This window comes from Epinephelus moara, chromosome 3 (genome assembly GCF_006386435.1).
Source record: "Epinephelus moara isolate mb chromosome 3, YSFRI_EMoa_1.0, whole genome shotgun sequence".
NCBI lineage: Eukaryota > Metazoa > Chordata > Actinopteri > Perciformes > Serranidae > Epinephelus > Epinephelus moara.
Window position 1 is genome coordinate 19,604,573 of NC_065508.1, and position 19,514 is coordinate 19,624,086.

At 44.5% G+C, this 19,514-nt stretch overlaps 1 protein-coding gene across 2 annotated transcripts in view; it reads left to right on the plus strand.

Annotated features, from left to right (window-relative positions):
- The window catches only part of srrm3 (serine/arginine repetitive matrix 3), a 131,139-nt gene that overhangs the window by 71,483 nt on the left and 40,142 nt on the right, over positions 1 to 19,514 (plus strand). For both annotated transcript variants that reach the window (XM_050041195.1, XM_050041196.1), the window contains exon 3: positions 12,084 to 12,185. In XM_050041195.1, coding sequence (XP_049897152.1) covers positions 12,084 to 12,185 — 102 coding nt within the window. The remainder of the gene's footprint in view (positions 1 to 12,083; positions 12,186 to 19,514) is intronic.

The window sequence follows — 19,514 nt, forward strand, 5'->3', positions numbered from 1 at the left end:
TCAGAACACTCAGTTCAGTGTCTGCTCAGTTAGCACAAGCTACAGCAACATCCAACACCAAGCCGTTAAACCGTCTCAGAAAACTCATGCCGATACTGAAATAGCTTGTGCTCCAATGACTCAGTGAGCTTTAGCACCGCAGCACTACAGAGGTGGTGAACTTAAATGTTTTGTGATATAAATATTTTGCTTTATCTATTACTTCCTGTTGGCTTTGCTGACAGACAGCCGGGTAGCCATGTTTACATGCAGAAACTTAGAGCCCACAGCCCATCTTCTGGTCTCCACTGGTTAGCGAACGTTAGGCTTGGCTGCTCTTTACTGTACACCACCTGGGTTGGTTGGGAGCTAGCTAGCAACAGAACTTATTTGCGATTAGCGCTGGTATTGCAGAATGGCATTGCTGCGAAAACATGGTGGCCAGTGTCCGGTCTCCATTCAGGTCACCCTGGTGATTAAGCAGCTTGATTTTGAGCCACAAAACCCTTTTAGTATTGTCAACTAGTGTATTTAGGACCACTAGGTGTGCTGACAATGCTAACAGTGCTAACGGTGCTAACAGTGATACATAGTTAAAAATTCCAAAGGGGTTTTGCAGCGCAAAATTGAGGTGCTTACTCACTGGGGCAACCTAGGTGGAGACTGGAGGGTTGCTCCCTCACCCCCCCTTTCACTGCATTACCGTCACCACACTGCTGTTGCTTATAGTACAAGTGGTTGCCAGTTAATTGCTTAAACACAGTTCCCAGGGTTAAGATATGGAGATACATGCATCAGCGGCGGCCATGTTTGCTTTACCATCTTGTTCATGTCACAGATGCAACATTACTCATCCCTCACATATGTCACATATTTGCAGCCCCCAACACTTGAACTTTGTATTAATGGCCTCATCCTCAAGTAAGGGTTATCAGTGAGGTTGCCATGGAGACAGCCAGCGAAGAACGCAGGCCAACCCAGTGTAGTGTGTTTCATTAGCATGATGTGTGTCCTCCAGCACAAAGTTAGGAGGAGCTCTGTGTGCGCCAACGCCAAGGGCCATGAAGAATTGTAGTGACTGCTGTTGTCCCTAATCCACAATCTCAAGGCTTCTCCCAGGCTGACACGCACACACACACACACACACACACACACACACACACTGCTGCTTGAATAACCACAGCTTGCAGGCGAACTCCAGGCTAGCTGAGACTGTAATTAATGACGAGCTCTGTGATCCTGTGTCGGTACGGAGGAAATTCACTTTCCCACTGATACCTCGTGACATTTTACTCACATCACATTTGTCATTTATAGAAAGCCAGCTAATCCTTGATGCATTAGGGGAGGGTGGTTTAATTGAATAAAGGGCAAGCTAATTAGTGAGGGGTTTTTTTTTTGGGGGGGGGGGGTAAAGGCTAGATATGAGAGGTGACAGGCAGTATGTGTGACTGGTGTCTTCTGATTGTTTGTTGGAGTATGGAGATGAATTAAATCGATGCTCCTGTGGGGGTGAGTGAGAAGGTGGAGATGGATTACACTTTCTTTCCTCTCATTTTTCCACCCGTCCCTCCTTCCCTGAGCGTGACTGGGCTTGTCAGCCAGTGGGGCCTCGTTAAGACTGCAGGGTAATGGTGGAGCTGCAACAGATTGATGTAGCAGAAAGGGGACTGCTGGACTTTACTAAGAAAAAAAAAAAATAAGGAGGGGGTGCGCTGTGGCCATCTGTCAAGGTCCACTCATCTCCTAGTTGCTCCTGGTTTGAGAGCGATGTAGAAGAGTCATGATGTCGAGTGGAACAGTGTAGTGGCAGGCAGCAGCTTGGCTAATGATGACAGAATACGAGGGGACCAGACACCGGCGCTGACCAGCTCGTCAGCCTGCACGAGCTCGGCTGGCAGACAGTCGCACTTGAAGGACGGCAGCTGAGTGTTAAAGCTCTGGACGGACTCGAGTCAACTCGTTAAGCTATAATAAAAGGAGAATCTCATTTGCCAGCTTGGCTCAGCACAGCTCCCCCTGCCTCTCCAATTTCTAATGTTCCTCTTTAAATGAGAGAGTGTGAGTGCATGTGTGCAGGATTAAGGGATCGAGTGGGGGATGAAACACTGGGATAGAGAGGCGCAGCAATGCCAGGCATTAGACACAATTAAAATGGTGGCTGGTGTCTGTTTTCATTTTTTGTGGATATAAGCCAGCAGGCTCAGACTCTACGTCACCCCCAAGTCCCCGTCCTAACTGAGGCCTCGGTGAAGGATTAGGCTGGGGGGCAGGTTGGACGCCTGCCTCCCTCTCTAACCCTGCCAGCATAGCAGACACTCCCCTCCTCCCTTTACACACATCTAGCCGTGCTCTTCTCCAGAGATAAGACCAGGATAAATAGTCTGTCATGAGTGATGGCCTCACCCCGGGAGCCAATTAGACGGGCTCAGCAATTAAAGGAGTCTGTTCATTTAGCTATTCAAGGCCTGGCAGCATCCCCCCATCATTGGTGCTTTGCGGCTGCAGGGAGCATTGCCCTTTTACTTATATTAGAAGTGTTGAAGGTTACATACATTTGATCTGTGAGAGAAGATCTTGGAGGGGATGGTTCCTTACTAAAGCTCAGTGAACCTCATCCTGTCATCTTTCCATCAAAACACACTTATGTACTGAGCGTGTTCACCTACCTCTAAATAACAGACCTCCAGGGTTCCAGTCTTAAAAGACATTACATTCATTCATCTAGAAATAGGGTCCTAATTAATCTGTCAAAAGTCTTAAAGTCCCCGTGAAACGGAAGTCATAGCGTCTTTAGCTTCTGTACTATGACGTGTCTCCCAGGGATACAGGATATTTGATCAGAGTACAGTTATAAGAGGGATTTTAATCAAATTGGACGTCTAAAAAGTGGGCGGGTTTAGAGTTTGGCAGAGCTACAGGGGACCACAGGCTCAGGGTCAGCTGGTGGCTCCAGCGTTAGAGCAGGAGGATGAGGGAGAGGTGAGTGAATGAATGAATTAGACCTCAGCCACATTGTTTTGGAAATGAAAACAAAGGTTTGAAAGTTAAAAAGTAGGCGCCTCATAACAGTGAGACCCTGATGATGTCAACACCAACAGGATAGTAGTATCTGTAAGGCAGAGAAAGAGGAAATCATTCGTATGCTCCACGTAACATTGGCTGTCATCATCCACTGTAAAATGTCTTGAGCATAATCTGGAGCTGTCACAGATACCACTCTCCCTAGGTGAATAAATTCTACGTCACGGTAACCACAGTAATTTGGGGAAACTAAGATACACTGACGTAGCATGCTGTTGCAAGCTAGTTAACTAGCTCTGTGTGGCTAAAAGTGTTGGATTAGGGGGTGGGTGTCATGGTATTATTGATTGAAATTGGTTGGTAAAAGTTAATGCAAGCACACGTCACATTTTGTTTTACAGGACCAAAGAACATATGTTAGCATATGTTTTTAAATAGGTGAGAAAAGGCAATATTCATTTAATCCCAACTTTAAAATTGCTAAAACATAGGAAGTAGGATTTTATCAATCTTTTTCTCTGACATTGCATTGTAAAATCTTAAGATAATTAGTAACATCTTTCTTTAGTAACATTCTTTTTGAATGAATGAGTGCCTTTCACATTCTCCTGACACAGATCAGGATAGTGGAACCTCATATTTAATTTCCTGCTGTGATGCTCAGAGCAGAGGATAATCTGTCTCCTAGTTAGCTGTCATTGTACTCTTTAACAAAAACTGGCCATTTAACTGAGATGGCCAACATTTGCGGCAAGGCTGACCCTGGTGCAAGGAGATGCACAATAGGATGGAATCTCACATGCATAGTGAGTAACATAAAATTGCAGAGAAACCTTCTGACAAACACCAGGTATTTCTCAGAAAAATCCCGTTTTCTGTTGCACTAAACATTCGGGCAAAACTGTAGTTTATGTTGGTTCATTTTTTTCTCTCTGTCTTCAGCTTTAGTTATTCTAAAATTGGTCTTAAATTTCATTCTGAGTGGTTTAAAATAAGCCTTAAATCTGAGCTGTAGGAGCCCTGAGCTCACTGACACATTTCAGGCTTGAGGGCTGCTATGCATGCAAGGGTCCAGTTTTTATTTCTGGGGCGTCTTTCCACACTAATTGAGACATAATGATTGGGCATGATTTGAGCTCCTGTAGTGTTTGAGCCTTTTTCCAGCTCTCTAATGAGCTCTCTTCACGGGGCCTCACTCACTCTAAACTGCAGGCTAAAAGGGGCTCCTTTTAAACACAGGGACCCCATATATGCATCCGCACAATGCATGCAAGAACACACACAAGTTGGTAACAGAGTATTGACATTAATGGTAAACCAGTTGGTTATGGTTAGGAAAAAATGGCTGAAAATACCTGCTTTCAGGGGTGGGATCCCTGCTGGAAAAATAGCAATGACCAATTTTCTTCTTTGTTGGTCTTGAACTGTGGTTTGTGGTGGTCTGCAGCTGTCTCTCCGAGGTGTCACACCATCCACCATCCCCCTTACCACCAGATGACAATGTCATCTTATATACTGTGTCACTTCAGAATCATCATCATATGATACGTCTGAAATGTGTTTGCAGAAGCGTACACCCAACTGGTGTGTGGGTGACGAAGTGGGTGATAGTGGAATTGTAACTTTTACATGTAAATATCAATAAGGATAAATCAGTCAAGGCTAAGCTGTGAGAAGGAGTGGAGGTGGAGGACAAGGTGACAAGTCTAAGAGAAAAAAGAAAGAGAGGAGGTGATGAAGAGGAAAGAGGAGGAGCAGGTAGCTACTTCCAGCTGTGCCCAGGATAGGATTAACATTATGTCCTTTATTCTGTTCAACAGGAACAAAAGCTGACCTGATCCAGTGTCCTTATTACAAAGATATACTGCATGTGTCCTTTGATAATTGATTTATTATAGTGTATTAAGATCATCATTGCATTAATATATTTGTATAACACATATTTGTGTAAGTTAAATCCAAAATGATGCAGTGAATACAGAGGGTGAGATAAGACAAAAGCCCCTTTTACACTGCCAGATTTTCGGCGAATGTTGGGCCGTTTTGCCGGCAAGCTGCGAGTGTTTAGACACACAGAGCCGGATTGGCGAGTTGATCCAAGGTGCCCAATTTTCCGCCTCGTAGGGTAGACATATTGGCGGAACCTTTTTGTTTCAAACAGAACAAGGCGTCCTTCCGCCACGGGAGGGACAGTTGATGACTTGTGGGAGGAGCTGTTGATGACGCCGCATGTGCGAGCCACTGGCGGTGGATAAACAGGAAACAGCTGATAGCAAGAATTAGCGAGTAGCTAGTAGCTAGTAGCAAGAGGGAAACGCAAACCTGACAGACTCTGTAAAGATGAGCAACTGAGGAGACAAGGAATTGTGTGCCCTCCTTGTCCTCGCAAATGAAGAGGCCATTAACCGTCAGATGACGGGGACGGTGAAGAACGGGCCAACTTATGAGAGAATCACTGAAGGCCTAACTAGCCGCAGCTTCCCTCCCACGTCACTGTTTACGTCACACGCTAAGCTACACGTTTTGTTACTTGTTCACGCTTTCTTGCAAATTTGCACAATTCCTGTTTAAAAAGGGCTAAAGAGTCAAAAACAGAGAGACACACTAATGGAAAGTATGTACAAGAGGATATGGGAGAGGAGGAGCAGGTTATGGAAAGCAGAGAGACAGAGGACAGAGGATACAATTTTTTCTTTCCAAACATTTAAAATAAATACATCTGGAGAGTAAAGTGTTCCTTAAAGACTTTACACAAGGCCGTTTTTTGACCTTGGTATTGCTAAAATCCTGCGTACGGCCATGATGGTAAGAGCTTTCTCAACACAGCAGATAATACCCCACCTTTTGCATTTTAGAAAGTTAACTTGTTAACTGTAAGTAGAGGTTCAACATAACACAGAGATACTGAATTTGTGTTTTTACATGAACAAAAGGACACACCAAGACAGAAGAGTAAACTGAGACAGAAAGGGGAGAGGTTTATAGTCGGGAGCTAAATTGCTGCATTTTGGCCGCGGCTGCTGTGGTATTGCTTTAGTAACATCTGCAGTGACACTTTTTGAATTGCAAGAGATGTGAGTAGCTTGGATCTTATTAAGAGAGCTGCACTCAGAGGCCAGAGCAAATAACTATCTCCGCTCTGATGGAGGTTTTCCTGCGAGCCAAAGCCTGCGTCATGAGACGATAAGCCTGTGTCCTACACGACTGAAAATTAGAGGGGAGGCATCTCGAGGAGAATAACCCATTTTATTTTTGTCACCGGGGGTTCCTGAGCCAATATAGCAGGTCCATGCTAGACAAAAGAGCTTCAAATGCTGTTGTCACAGAGGGTCTCGGAGAAGATGAGCAATCAGAAAGAGTGGTAACAGCAGATTGTGCTGCTCCAGCCATTGATCTGCTTACACTGCGGGGGAGGTGAAAAGGGCAGCTATATATAGTGAGAGAAAGGTGTTCTCTTTCTTTGCTCCTCTTGCTGTCTGGTCTCTGTTATCTAACCAGAAAATCTATGACTGTGGAGAGCATCAATTGAAAGTCCTCTCCACTTGAGAGTTTAACTATATCACTGTGGCTCCGCAGGTCGTTTTAATTCTGCCCCTGAAATAGAAATGTGGGGGTGTTCAGGTTTGCTTTCCCATGTTCCCAGTGCCATTCAATCTTACTAACTACATTGGCATCGCTTTGGCTCTGTACTCTTTGCAGCAGGATTGATGGCTGCAGAGTTTCATAGGTGTACGCAGCGCCTGGGGATGACTTGTGGAAAAAGGCTCCTCAGACATCAAGCGCAGAAACATCACTGGCAGTCAGAAGGAGCGCACACACACACACCCCGCACGTAGACACGTCCTCATCAAATCGATGACTATCAGTGTAAGGATGGTCTCTGGGCCACAACTATTCATTTTGCAGGATTGTGAGTTAATGGGGGGAATCTGTGGGTGCTCGGAGCTGTCTAATTACTCCAATCAAGTTCTTTAATTGTGGTGATTTTTCATGGGCAGGGTGGCGGGGAGCCCCTCGCTCTGATCGATGTCCCCTGTCTCTCTCTCCGCCCAAATCACTGCAACTCCGCATGCTGTAGGCAGTGGGTCTGGGCTAAATGGCTTTCATTTGGATCCACTTGACTAACACTGGCCTCTGAATAGTTTCATCTCATACACTCATACACAAATGAAAACACACAGGTGCCAACCCAGTCGCCAGAGTAAATGTTGGCGTTGTACATTTCTGCAACCAAAGGATACGTGACATTTGTACATTATTATGTAGTAGATACTTTGAAACTTAATGTTTGAAGAATGCTGTGGTACGTGGTTATGTCAAGGCACAAAAAACCACGCCACACTCACAAAAAGGATCATGTGGTGGCTTAGAGTGCCCAGGTTTGAGGGCACTATCCTTGCAGGAAATGCAGTGACAAAACAACTGATCTTTATGACACTGTCCTGAAGGAAACACAGCGATGTCTTCCACAAAGCAACCACTTTTTTGTGGCTCTATCCCTGCGGGAAATGCAGTGATGTCTGGGTAAAAAAAAAAAGCAACCGCAGCTGGAAAAACACAACGGGTTGCTAAAAAACACCCATGTTTAGAGGCTAAAAAGCTGCGCGAAAAAGAGCAACAAGAACAGCCGCTGGAAACACAGTGATGACTCTGTAAAACAACCGGTTTTGTGGTTTGTCGGTCTTGAACAGTGGTCTACAGCTTGACAGGATTCTCGCCTAAGTGACATGCTGTCCACCATCCCCTCCACATCCCGATGACAAAGTCGGCTCATTTAAAACGTTGATGAAATATGTATGAAACCTATAGATATAGACAAGCATATTCGTGCTTTGCAGAAACTGGCGACTGGACTGCAGGTGCTGTGCTCAGTTCAACATTAATTTTAATTTGAATTCAGTGTTACCCAGTCTGGCTGAGAGTGACCGCTCCATCTCCCCCTCCTCTGCACTGTGTCAGGGCAGAACAGATGGTATGTTATGCAGAAAGCAGCTACCTTTACAGCTGCAAGAAGTGCTAGTTAAATGTGCAGAGGAGAGAGGTGTTGTTTCAGTGTGCTCATCCTAATATCCACTGACAAACATCCAATATGTGGCCATTTACACAGATTGATTCAGAGCCCACTTTTGCAGAGCTCCTCTTGAATGCAACTTAAAAGTTTGGCAATCAGGTAAGAGAAAGCTTTTAGATTTCTTCTCTCAGGCTTCTTTTCAGATTTTCATCACTGTAGGTAAATCTGCCCACCATTCGCCAGGCTCCTGCAGGCACTCAGGTGCTGTGGGGGATTCTTCTGGCTCATACCTCTCTTTGTCGAAGCAGCACCACTGCCGGGCATACACTCTCTGGCTTTGGTTAATGAGCGAGACCGATCAAAAGGAACCCAACTTTGCTGCTTCATGCTGCGGAGCTGTGCAAAACTTCAGAATGGAGCAATTCAATGGAGGACAGTAAGAGAATATAGACATTATAGGTCATATGTCAGCAGACGCTTCAGCTTCACAAGCTCTGACTCCTCTTTTCTTGCTTGAGCTGGAGTCAACAAAGATAGCTGCAGGCGCTAACATCCTCACCATCATCAGCACAATGGGAAGGAGAAAGCCCCACAGCCATGGCGTCTGTTTGCCCATTCAGCCAGTATCCTTTCAGAGCCTTCTCACCCCTCTACCTATTGTACACCCTTCCTCGATAAACGACAGCTGAGAGCAGGAGGGGACTGCTGTAGAGTCGTTGGGACGCAGCTAACGTACGGCCATGTGCATAGAAAGCCATGAATATAAAGTGTGTGTTTGTGGCCTCCTTTGTGCTGAGTTGACACCTGCTGGGCTGAGAGATTGCCGTACAGCGGGACCCGATGGTGCTGTCACACCGGCTGGCTTCTTGTCTGCTGGGCCATCTTCCAGCTATTTCAGCTCTCCATCGCACTTCTCCTAATCTCATTCTCCACACTGCCAATGTGCTGAGAGCACCAAACTCTGAATACAAGGTATCGGCTGCTATATTTAATCTTGGAAAAGCTAACACTTCTCAGTTAATGTCATTTCCACACTGTGATGAGCCACTGGTTAATTTACAATCCGGTGTATAGAACTGGTCCTGCCTTGAGCCCCAGCTCAGAGAAGGGAAAAGAATCTGTTGCCAAGTAGGAGTCCATGTTTCAGCACTGAGTGATGGACAGTTCCCTTCTGCACTCCTGCTGATTGCAAGTGGAGCTCACTTGTCAGATGGCCTGAGGAGCTTTGTGTACTCTGGGTCTGAGGCTAATATTCATACTGCTGGTCAGGTCTTTTAAGCTACGTTCAGGCCCTGATCACACAGGAAATGTTTTAGCAGTTGGAGTTGGCTTTGTGTAAAATTTTTTATTGAGAATGAAGCTTTGTGTTTGCATTTCTTGTGTTGTGACACGCCCTTATTTTCTGCATCTGGCATTTTTGCTGGGGCGCTCTGAACTCAGAGCAGAAAAGCACAAGCGCCCAAGTTTACAGTTGGTAAACAATGGAGGAGAAACTGGTGGTAGTGGTTGCTGGATACCCAGAGCTATATGGCCAGACGATAGACAGCAGGTTGTCAAACTGCCCCAGAGTCATCCTAAAACATGCCTGGAAATGGCCATCATTGAGGTGAAGCTCCTGGACCAACTGGTGGTACTCCCTGTGATCCACCCTTTTTTTTAGGGTCTCATGCAGTGGTTAGCATTGTCGCCTCACAGCAAGAGCGTTCCTGGTTCGAACCCAGGGTGGGGGAGCCCTTCTGTGCGGAGCTTGCATGTTCTCCCCGTGTCAGTGTGGGTTTTCTCCGGGTACTCCGGCTTCCTCCCACAGTCCAAAGACATGCAGGTTAATTGGTGACTCTGTGAATGTGAGTGTGAATGGTTGTCTGTCTCTATGTGTCAGCCCTGTGTGTCCAGGGTGTACCCTGCCTCTTGCCCAATGTCAGCTGGGATAGCCCCCCCCCGGCGACCCCCAACAGGATAGCGGTTACGGAAAATGAATGAATGGATAAAAAAAAATTCCACAAACCTATTAAGAGGAAGAGAGATGTAGTAGAACATCCTGGTATTTTTGACATACTGCATTTGACATACTATGTTTTGAGACACATTAAATCTTTTTTCTGGCATACTTGACAGTTTGGTAGTATGCGGATTGGAACGCACAGTTGTCTCCATGAGCTGTGTCACAATCACTTCTGCTGCTCCAACTGCTGAGCATGTTGATCAGGTTTCACCCGACAGTATTTTTCTCTGCAAAAGAGCGAATAAGCATGTTCCTCAAAATGTTGCTGTAAGAGTGACAAAGAGAAATTGTTGCCAAGTAAGAGTGTTTGTTTCAGCACGAAGTGATAGACAGTTCCTCAATACTTTCATCATTACAAGTGGCGCTCACATTTCAGATGTTATCACTTACTCATACCCATTTTTAATTGTGTATAATTATTGAATCTTTATCTGAGCACACTGCTGTATCCCAGCCACCCCTCACATATGCTCTTGTTATACTTAATACGAACACTACAGTATATTATTAATGGCTGAGGCTTCCAGTCAGTCTGTGTCTGGCTCCTGGCTACACTTTGACGGCTTTATTAATTCTCGCCCCCCCTCCTTCCTCCGTCCTCTCCTCTCCCTTCATGTTTCTCTGCCTCTGTAGCTCATTACATCCCATTACCACAGCCCGAGCAGAATGTGGAGATGGTGTGAATGCACCAGGAGATCAGCTCGGTGTACAGTGCATTAAAGAGGCCATGCGCTGTCAAGTTCTCAGACATAAGTCCCCTATGAGAGTCTGCAGAATGGCACAGGACAGAAGTTGCTTCATTGTCGCTGTCGAGGTTGTTCAGCCTGGTTGAATTACTGCTGCCCCCCTTGCAGAGCTGTCAGCGGATACAGTCTTACAGTTGCAGCCCCGTGGTCAGACTCTTACTTGTGCTATTGCAAACTGGGAGGATGGAGCCCAAAGCTGTGTGCATGGAATATTTAAGGAGAGTTTAATGCATTCATTATCTACTTCACCAAATAAAATCACAAAGGGTAACTTTGTTTTTTGTGATTAATGGGAACAACAATTTTTGAAATTCCTTCAGTATTGAGCGTCACAGGCTGCCACTCACGGCGTGTTCACACCATCAATGTACAATGACGTAGTTCAATTGCCTGCAGGGATCACATTGCCACTGGTTTCGCGGCCGCTAATTTGTTGTTCCCAGTAGTAATTTAGACACAGAAAATTACCAGAATTACCCTTTAAAGTATAACTGATTACTTTAATGCTCGTCTGTTGCATCCAACGATAGACGCAATGTATCAGAATTTTAAAAAGCCAGACATTCTCAATTAGAAAACATAAACCGACATCTACAGTGAGGCACAGACAGTAATGTCTCACTGCAGAAGTCTTCAGTATTCTCTCTGTCAGCCTGCTGAAAGCTCCTCTCACTGCCCCACAGTTACTCTCAACTCAGCGCTTTGCTTACAGAATAAAACATGACACGCAGCCCGGGCCTGAACAGGGAACCCGCCGGGGTCAGCAGAGGTTGACAGTGAGTCATCAGAATATACATCATTCGGGCCGCGTGTCATTTTTGGTTAGGAAACGGTCAGAGCACGGCTCTTTGCCATTTGTTGGACTCTGTGTGATAGCTGTGGATGACATGGCTCCTACACGGACATCTGGCAGTTATGACAGATGACAGTTAGCTTTGCCAGTAACCATGCTGCATTCAACGCTGCTGCTTCAGGTTGAAATATGTTCATCATTCGCTTTCATTCCTGTCTGCTCACTGCTCAGCCGAATAGTCAAACCTGCAGTACCGATACAAACATGCATCGCATTGATGAGTGTGTGTGCGCAGGTGTAGATTTCAGCGGGGGTGCAGGGGATACGTCCCTTTCAATATTTAGAACATGTGCATTTGTCCTTCCCAGTAACAACATGAAGGTAGCAGAGGACTTTTATTCTGACTTTTATTCTCATTTACACCATAGATTGATGCAGAAAAAGTACGCACTGCTCCTGTCTATGTGTGTGTGTGTGTGTGTGTGTGTGCGCATCTACTAACCGTTGTGTCTTTGTGTCCAACCTCAGGTACACAGAAGAAGAGATTCGACAGAAAGTGAGCACGTTCAGGCAAATGCTGATGGACAAGGAGGGCGTTATCACCAGAGAGGGCTCACACACGCAACCAGTGTAAGTAACTGTCTGGGATGTGTGCACCAGGTGTGTAACACAGAGCTACTGTCTGTGTCTTTTTATGTCACAAAAACATCTGTATTTGGCAGTAGTGCTCAGATCTTTGTGTATTCGAACCAAAGAAGTCCAAACTGAGTCTAAACAGAAGCTGCCAGTTACATTTTCCAAGTGAAAATCAGTAATAGAAACAGAACAGGGCGTTACAATACAAGAAAGACACTGGGCCATATTCCATGATATTCTTTCAAAATTGAAGAGGAGGTGTCCCAGAAGAAAATAAAGTTTGTTTGAAGTGTCAATGAAAGTGCGGAGCCTCGTGAGGATCATGTAGTAAAAATAACCTGCAACATCAATTGAGCCTCGTGCTGCGCTGCACAGCCAGTCTGATGAAACATTATTAAGGATGAACTACGTCAAATGACTGAATATTAAAACTATCTTCACATCTGTGTTTTTAGCTTATTGGTTTACATTCTGTCGCATCTACGTCATGAAAAGTCCCGCTGCTTTGGCCACAACAGTTCCTGTTCACACTGCGCAGACAAAAACGACCTGGAGTACTTTGAAAATGGAAGAATAAGACAGAATTTGAGGATTATGAGACATGATGTGAAGTTACAAGGAATGCTTGATTTCTTAATAACTGTGGACATATTATATATCCTTGATGGACAGTAGTACAGTGTGAATGATTGTAGCAGGATGTGTGTGATATCTGTGTGTTCAGATTTGACTGAGTAATGACTCTGAGAGGAAGTGCTGTTAGGTCCCCGAAATTGTGTCACTCAGGTGCAGCCCAGTCGCCAGAAGAAAATGTTGGCATTGTCTGTTTCTGCAAACGACAAACACCTTACGTTTGCATGTTTCACACATATCAGACACACTCACCAGCCACTTTATTAGGTACACCTGTGCAATTGCTTGTTAACACATATAGCTAATCAGCCAATCACGTGGCAGCAACTCAATCCATTTAGGCATGCAGATATGGTCAAGACGACCTGCTGAAGTTCAAACTGAGCATCAGAATGAGAGAGAAAGGTGATTTAAGTGACTTTGAACGTGGTGTGGTTGTGGCTGGTCTGAGTATTTTCTAGGATTTTCACACACAGCCAGTTTACACACACACTTTGGGCCCCTTAGTACCAACTGAGCATGGTTTAAACACCACAGCCTACCTGAGTATTGNCACCTTGTTGAATCTATGCCACCAAGAATTAGAAAGGGGGTCCAACCCAGTACTAGCAAGGTGTACCTAATAAAGTGGCTGGTGAGTGTAATCGTTTCTTAAGTGACTCTGTTGAAGTGGAGGGGATGGTGGAGCGTGTATCACCTGGGCAGGACACATGCTAAGCTGCAGAGCACTGTTCAAGACCAACACACAACAACACTGGTTGTAGTTGTCATTGTGGCTTTATAGCCCCCAGATGTGGATGTTTTGTAGCAGCTTGTCGCTGTTTCTCCAGCAGGGATAGCACCATGAGAAGCGGTTGTTTTTAACTGATACATTGCTGCATTTCCAGCAGCGTTATCACTCTGTTTCCTGTCTGTATAGTGCCACAAAAAGCGGTTGTTTTTCACATTTCTGGTTTTCCAGGGGGTATCGGACTTCCAAAATCAGATATTTAAGCTACAGCAAGATTTTTTTTTAGCCATAACCGAGGGGTTTTGTTTGTGCCTAAATGTAACCTCATGTTTTCAGTTTACAGGTCAGGGTAGGGGGAGAATATTACTGCTGAAATCTGGATTCAGATCACATTATCTATGCAAATCCAAACAATATGTTTAAACCTCTTGTGTGCATTCACCTAACCTCCATTCTGTTGTTCATTCTCCAGCTAATTCATTAGGGAACCATAAGAGTTTTGTATCCCTGATGATAAATGAATTAGAGTAAATTAATCTAATAACACTAGACAGCCATAAATATCAAATACAGGCTGAAATTGATTTTTAAAAGAGGTTATGAGAAATGGCCTGCAAGTCTAATAATGTCTTCAGGCGGTCGGCTCCAAACAATATGGACCGTAATTGCAACAGTGCAATAAATTTTAATTTGAATCCTTGGCTTTTGACTGATAATGCCTCTCTCTGGATACACAGGGAATGGTTAAACCCTGACGCTTTGAAAATAATCAGCAGCATTTTAAAGTCTATTCTAAACTCTGCTGGAAGCCAATGAGGCGAAGATTGGCATGATAATTGTCAATTTGTTTAGCGCTATAAGCCTCGCTCCAGCTCCGAGCGCGAGGCGACAGGGAGAGTGTCTCATCTGAGGCGAGCAGAGATGGCATTAAAAGAAGCAAAATAAATGATTGCATGTATGTTCTCTGTCCAGATCACACGCAGACACACGCTCGCACAGGACACTGCTTCAGTTGTCACACACATGAGACATGGCAGCAGCAGGATGTAGGCGTGGTGTCCCTCCTGAGTCAGTCCATCATACTGTATGTGTGAACGATGGAGAGCGGCAGCGTGTGGTGGCGACGTGACCCGCTGTCTGCAAACTAATGACTGCTAATGACGCTGATGCTTCCTGTCTCACAGACTCGACTAATGACTTATCCTCCCCTGCACCTCAGTCGGCGTCTGACATTAAACCAGTCCACGCTGAAACAAGGAGGGAGTCATAGAGGACAGTTAAACTCAGCAGCACGAATGTAATAAACTTGATTTAATAATTTGTGGCCCAGAGAAAGAACACTCTGAAGATACAGAAAGCTTTGTTTGTTTTGCTTTTCGGGTTAGTTCACTCTCAAGGGCACTTCTGACTCGGGTCAATTCGGGATTTCAGAGCTTCTCTCCAATTCTGCAACTTTCTCTCTCCAGAAAGGCCTTGATGTGGAAAATTGAAGAAGGTTGTAATTTGCAGGGTTGTTATCCCCCCACTCCCCTTGCACTCAACACTCCCCCAGGCCCTTTACACACACATATACGCACTCACACACACACACAACTGCAGACCGCTTTGTGTAGTAATCTACATCCCTCTGACCACCACCCTGACTTTAAATGTGAAGTGCCTCCTTCTGAAATATTATATGAAGTATGCTGGCATGAACCCGTGGGTTGGCCTCAGGGCAAAGCTGTGCTATAGGCCCCCTGACACTTACTGCCACCAGCAATAAGCAGATCAACAATCCCCTACATTAATAGAGAATATGTTACGGGACGCTCACATCAGTTAACGTGGGCGCACAGGGGCCCCAAGAGCCTACAGCTTACAGTATACTCAGATATGCAAGTGATCTCATATTAGTGTAAAGGTTGTGTCACTCTTCTTTATAGTATGCAGGGTTCAGCGTTAACGTCTTGTCAGGCAAGTGGGTCAGAAATCTACCCACTGAAGTCAGTTTGTACTTTCCCCCATACAGATTGTTTTATTTATAAGTAGTTAACAACAAAGACTAACATTGGAGTTTCACCCACATCCATACTGCAGAGACCTGGTATGTCTCGAAAACGAGGGTCCTTGTTTGATTCTATTTCATTTTATCAATGCTAGTGGCACAGCTCTAGGGATGGCAGTACCAGTGTGTTGGTCCACCACTTTGGTCCAGACTGAAATATCTCAACAGCTATTTGATAGACTGCCATGAAAGTCTGTACATTCATGGTCCTTAGAGAGTCAAATCCACTGTGCCAACATGAGCTGAAAAGCAGCTCGCAGCTTTTTGGACAGATCTCAACTCCTCAGTGAACGTGCACTAATGTGGCTCTCTGGACTCTGTGCTCAGTGGATGTGACGGAGCAGCAGCAAGTTCAGTCAGCCAGTCATCAGCCAGATAGAGACGTGGATGGATGGATAGATGGATGGATAGATAGATAGATAGATAGATAGATAGATAGATAGATAGATAGATAGACAGATAGACAGATAGATAGTTTATTTGTCCCCAGTGGGGAAATTTGACTTGCGTCCCACAGTCATCAGGAGCACCAACACAACACAATACAATACAAACAAAAAGCAGCACATATCATCAAGCATCATGCCAGCATCATGAACACAGTAGGGTTGTTTAGGTGAGTCCTATTAAAATACTGATTTGATGAATAAACAGAAATCACATTTACACGCAGAGCTGAGGTGCTTGTTCAGGAGCACAATACTAGTGGGGACAAACAACCTCTGCTCTCGGGCTTGTAGCCTAGGTACAGTAAACCGTCGTCCCGATCTCACAAGGTCATATTGAATGAATAGCAGATGTCTTACGTCTCCAGCGATAGCCTTCCCTTCCCTTTGGTTTATGATCAAATACCAGCACAACTGATGACATTCCCATCACCATTAGCTGTATTCTGTGTATAGTGCTGTCAACCACTGTTTCTCAATCCAGGTGTGCCAGGTGTGCCGTGGGCTTTTCTGATAACCACACACTATTACTGAAATATTCAACTGCGCCTATACAAAAAGTTATGAATGAATTTTTATTTGACTGTGTCAGTATGTTGTGCACACCCATTTCCCAATAACGCAAAGGCAAGGCAAACTCTAGCCAAAAAATGTAATTTAATTTAATTTAATTTAAAAAAAAACCTTCACAGGGAACCTATTTGTCGCCATTTACGTGTGGGAATTATAAATGTGTGGCACATCAAAAGCCCTGATTGGCAGCCAGTGTTGTGGATGATAACATTTAAAAGGAGAAAGCCGTGAGTGGGACAATGGATCGCTTTATTGTACGGAGCAAATTACAACAAAGCACCAGCGTAGACGACCTACTGCTGAAAGAAAAGAGAAAAAAAAACCTGTCTGTCAGTAGACAGTATCACAAAAGCTACCTGTCTTATTTTTTCTCAGGTAATTGTCTTATGTCATAATAAGAGTGATAATACGTGTTACTGCTGTAGACTCTTTGTCTTGTTTGGCTTAAGTTTTACCTGCACTGAAATCTAATAGTTTGATTGAAATTTGAAAGATCTTGCAAGTTTATGTGACATACATGAACAAAGTTAGTTTCAGTAAATGAAAAAATGAAAATTAAAGAACAAATATAACAAATAATGGTAAGAGTAAAGGTTATTATAAAGTATTTTAATGGTGTCACCAATCACAAATTTTGTGACCAGCCGCAGTTAATTATACATCATATCATCATATAAATCATATAACTCACAATTAAGGTACAAACTGATGTAAAACATAGAGATTTATAGATGTAGATAATGGACATACTGGTAGATAATCTGCTAAATGAGAGGAGGCTCCATCACAGCCTCGATAGCGCTGCTGCCTTCAGTGAGCGTGAGTTTGCTCAGCTGTGGGGTTTTATTCAGATGCCATCTTTTCCACGGGGACTATTACTATTGACATGCTGCACCGCTCAGCTGTAGCTTAATACTCACTTACACACTAGCAGTAAACAGCCAGCAGTAAGCATGGATGAGCTAGCTCATAACTCTGTTTACCAATGTCCCACATTGATTTCCTGCAGAATGGATGGGAACACGGGGCGGAAGAAGGAATGCAGTGCGTAAAGCCTCTTATACACAGAAACTGTCCGAACAGGGCCAGATCAATGAGGAAGCTGATCCTGGGCTTCACATCGGTAATCGATATCTGATGAAATGCCTGAGACGGACGTTTCTCATTAGCAAACAGTTGCAATAAAAATGGATCCACTGTTTGACTGTTGCACAGATAATCTGGGTGCACCCACAACATCAAGGTTTTCCCGATGATCACTGAATTGATCAGCGTAAACCTCCAGCCCAGTCGATCCTTCATCCTAATATGACCACCATAAAGCTACCAGCTACTAGATTTGCCCCCACCCTCCTGCTGCGGAGCAATCAATCCAACCTCCACCCACCTCCTCCCAGAATAACAAACTATAACTCTGTGCAGCAATAGAAATATATCCGGGCCTTCAGTGGCAGAGTGGCTGTCTGAGCGTGGATATGGATGGGCTGCACTGCTTTGTGCTGCAGCCCTGTGGAGGTCCTTGGCCGTGGTCCATCACTGCCAGGTCCCGGGGACAGCGGCTGAGTTAGGGAGCTTCCCTCCTCACCAGGGCACCATTAAGCACAGGGATACTCACTCATCTGCCTAACAGGGACGCTGCGTTGATCACCACCAGGCTGGACAGATGTCTCCGGCATATTGGAGCATGGCATCGCTTAAGAGATTAGAGACAGGATGGGGAATTAGTTGATTTATCTATAATGACTAAGCATGGGACCACTAGATAGTTTCAGTTGTTGTTAATTGCTCTTCTTGGCATTCGCTCCCAGCCCTACAGGGACACTAGCCTTAGCCAAAAACAAATGGCATTTTGCATTTTTTTTTATCGATCTAGAAAATAACATATTATCATGAATGGTGTCCAATCAGGCTTTGCTAATGACTTTTAGTCTAATTGAAATGCAGTGTAAATTGCTTCATTATTAACACACTAACCCCATAAAATCACGAGGGACCTCATTCTGTATGATAGATAAATATTCTATGTGCATCTTTACTATTAGGAGCAAAGCCAAGTCACCAGAGGAAAACATTGGCTTTGCACATTTCTGCAAACCATACATTACATTTATACCTTTCAGACGTGTCATACCAAGCTAAAGTGACGTAATTCTGATTTTATGTATATGGGCTGAGTTTGTCATCATGGTGGATGGTTGGTGAGAAACCTAGTAGGGGTGTAATGATACATTGATCTGGGTCGATATATCGATTCAATAATCAGCAGTCCAATATCATATGATCAAATATGCAAAGTAAAAACACGATGCATTTTGTCATCTTAAGATACAAATCAGTGGTGCACCCGGTGGCTCTGTGGGTAGAGCAGATGTCCCATATACAAAGGCAATGTCCTTGACGCAGTGGCCTCGCTTTTGATTCGAGCCTGCGGCTCTTTGCTGCATGTCATCCCCTCTCTGTGTCCCCCTTTCATGCTTAAACTATCCTCACCAATAAAGGAAAAAAGACAGAAAATGATCTTAAAAAAAAAATGAAGAACTCTGTGTCACCATTCACCCAAGCCCACAAACAGTGCTAGCGGCCAAGCACCAGGCAGACAATGACAAACAGCCAAGAAAAATGACAATGAGGATATTTGCTGATATTGATGATAGGCTGCCCCTTTGAGATGGTCCGTCGATTGAGCGTAGAGTCCACACTGTTACAAACTGCACTCCTTGAAGAAATATTATCACATTTTTGGAAAAATGAAAGAGTGATTCCAGAGAGAAGCAGACAGAGGGGTCTACAGTCTGTGTTTGAAGGATATATCCAGGATGTCAAACTGACTCAGCAGCAACAACAGGTTAAAAAGACAAAGCTAGTTAGAAGCTAAAGCCGAACTATAGGCTACA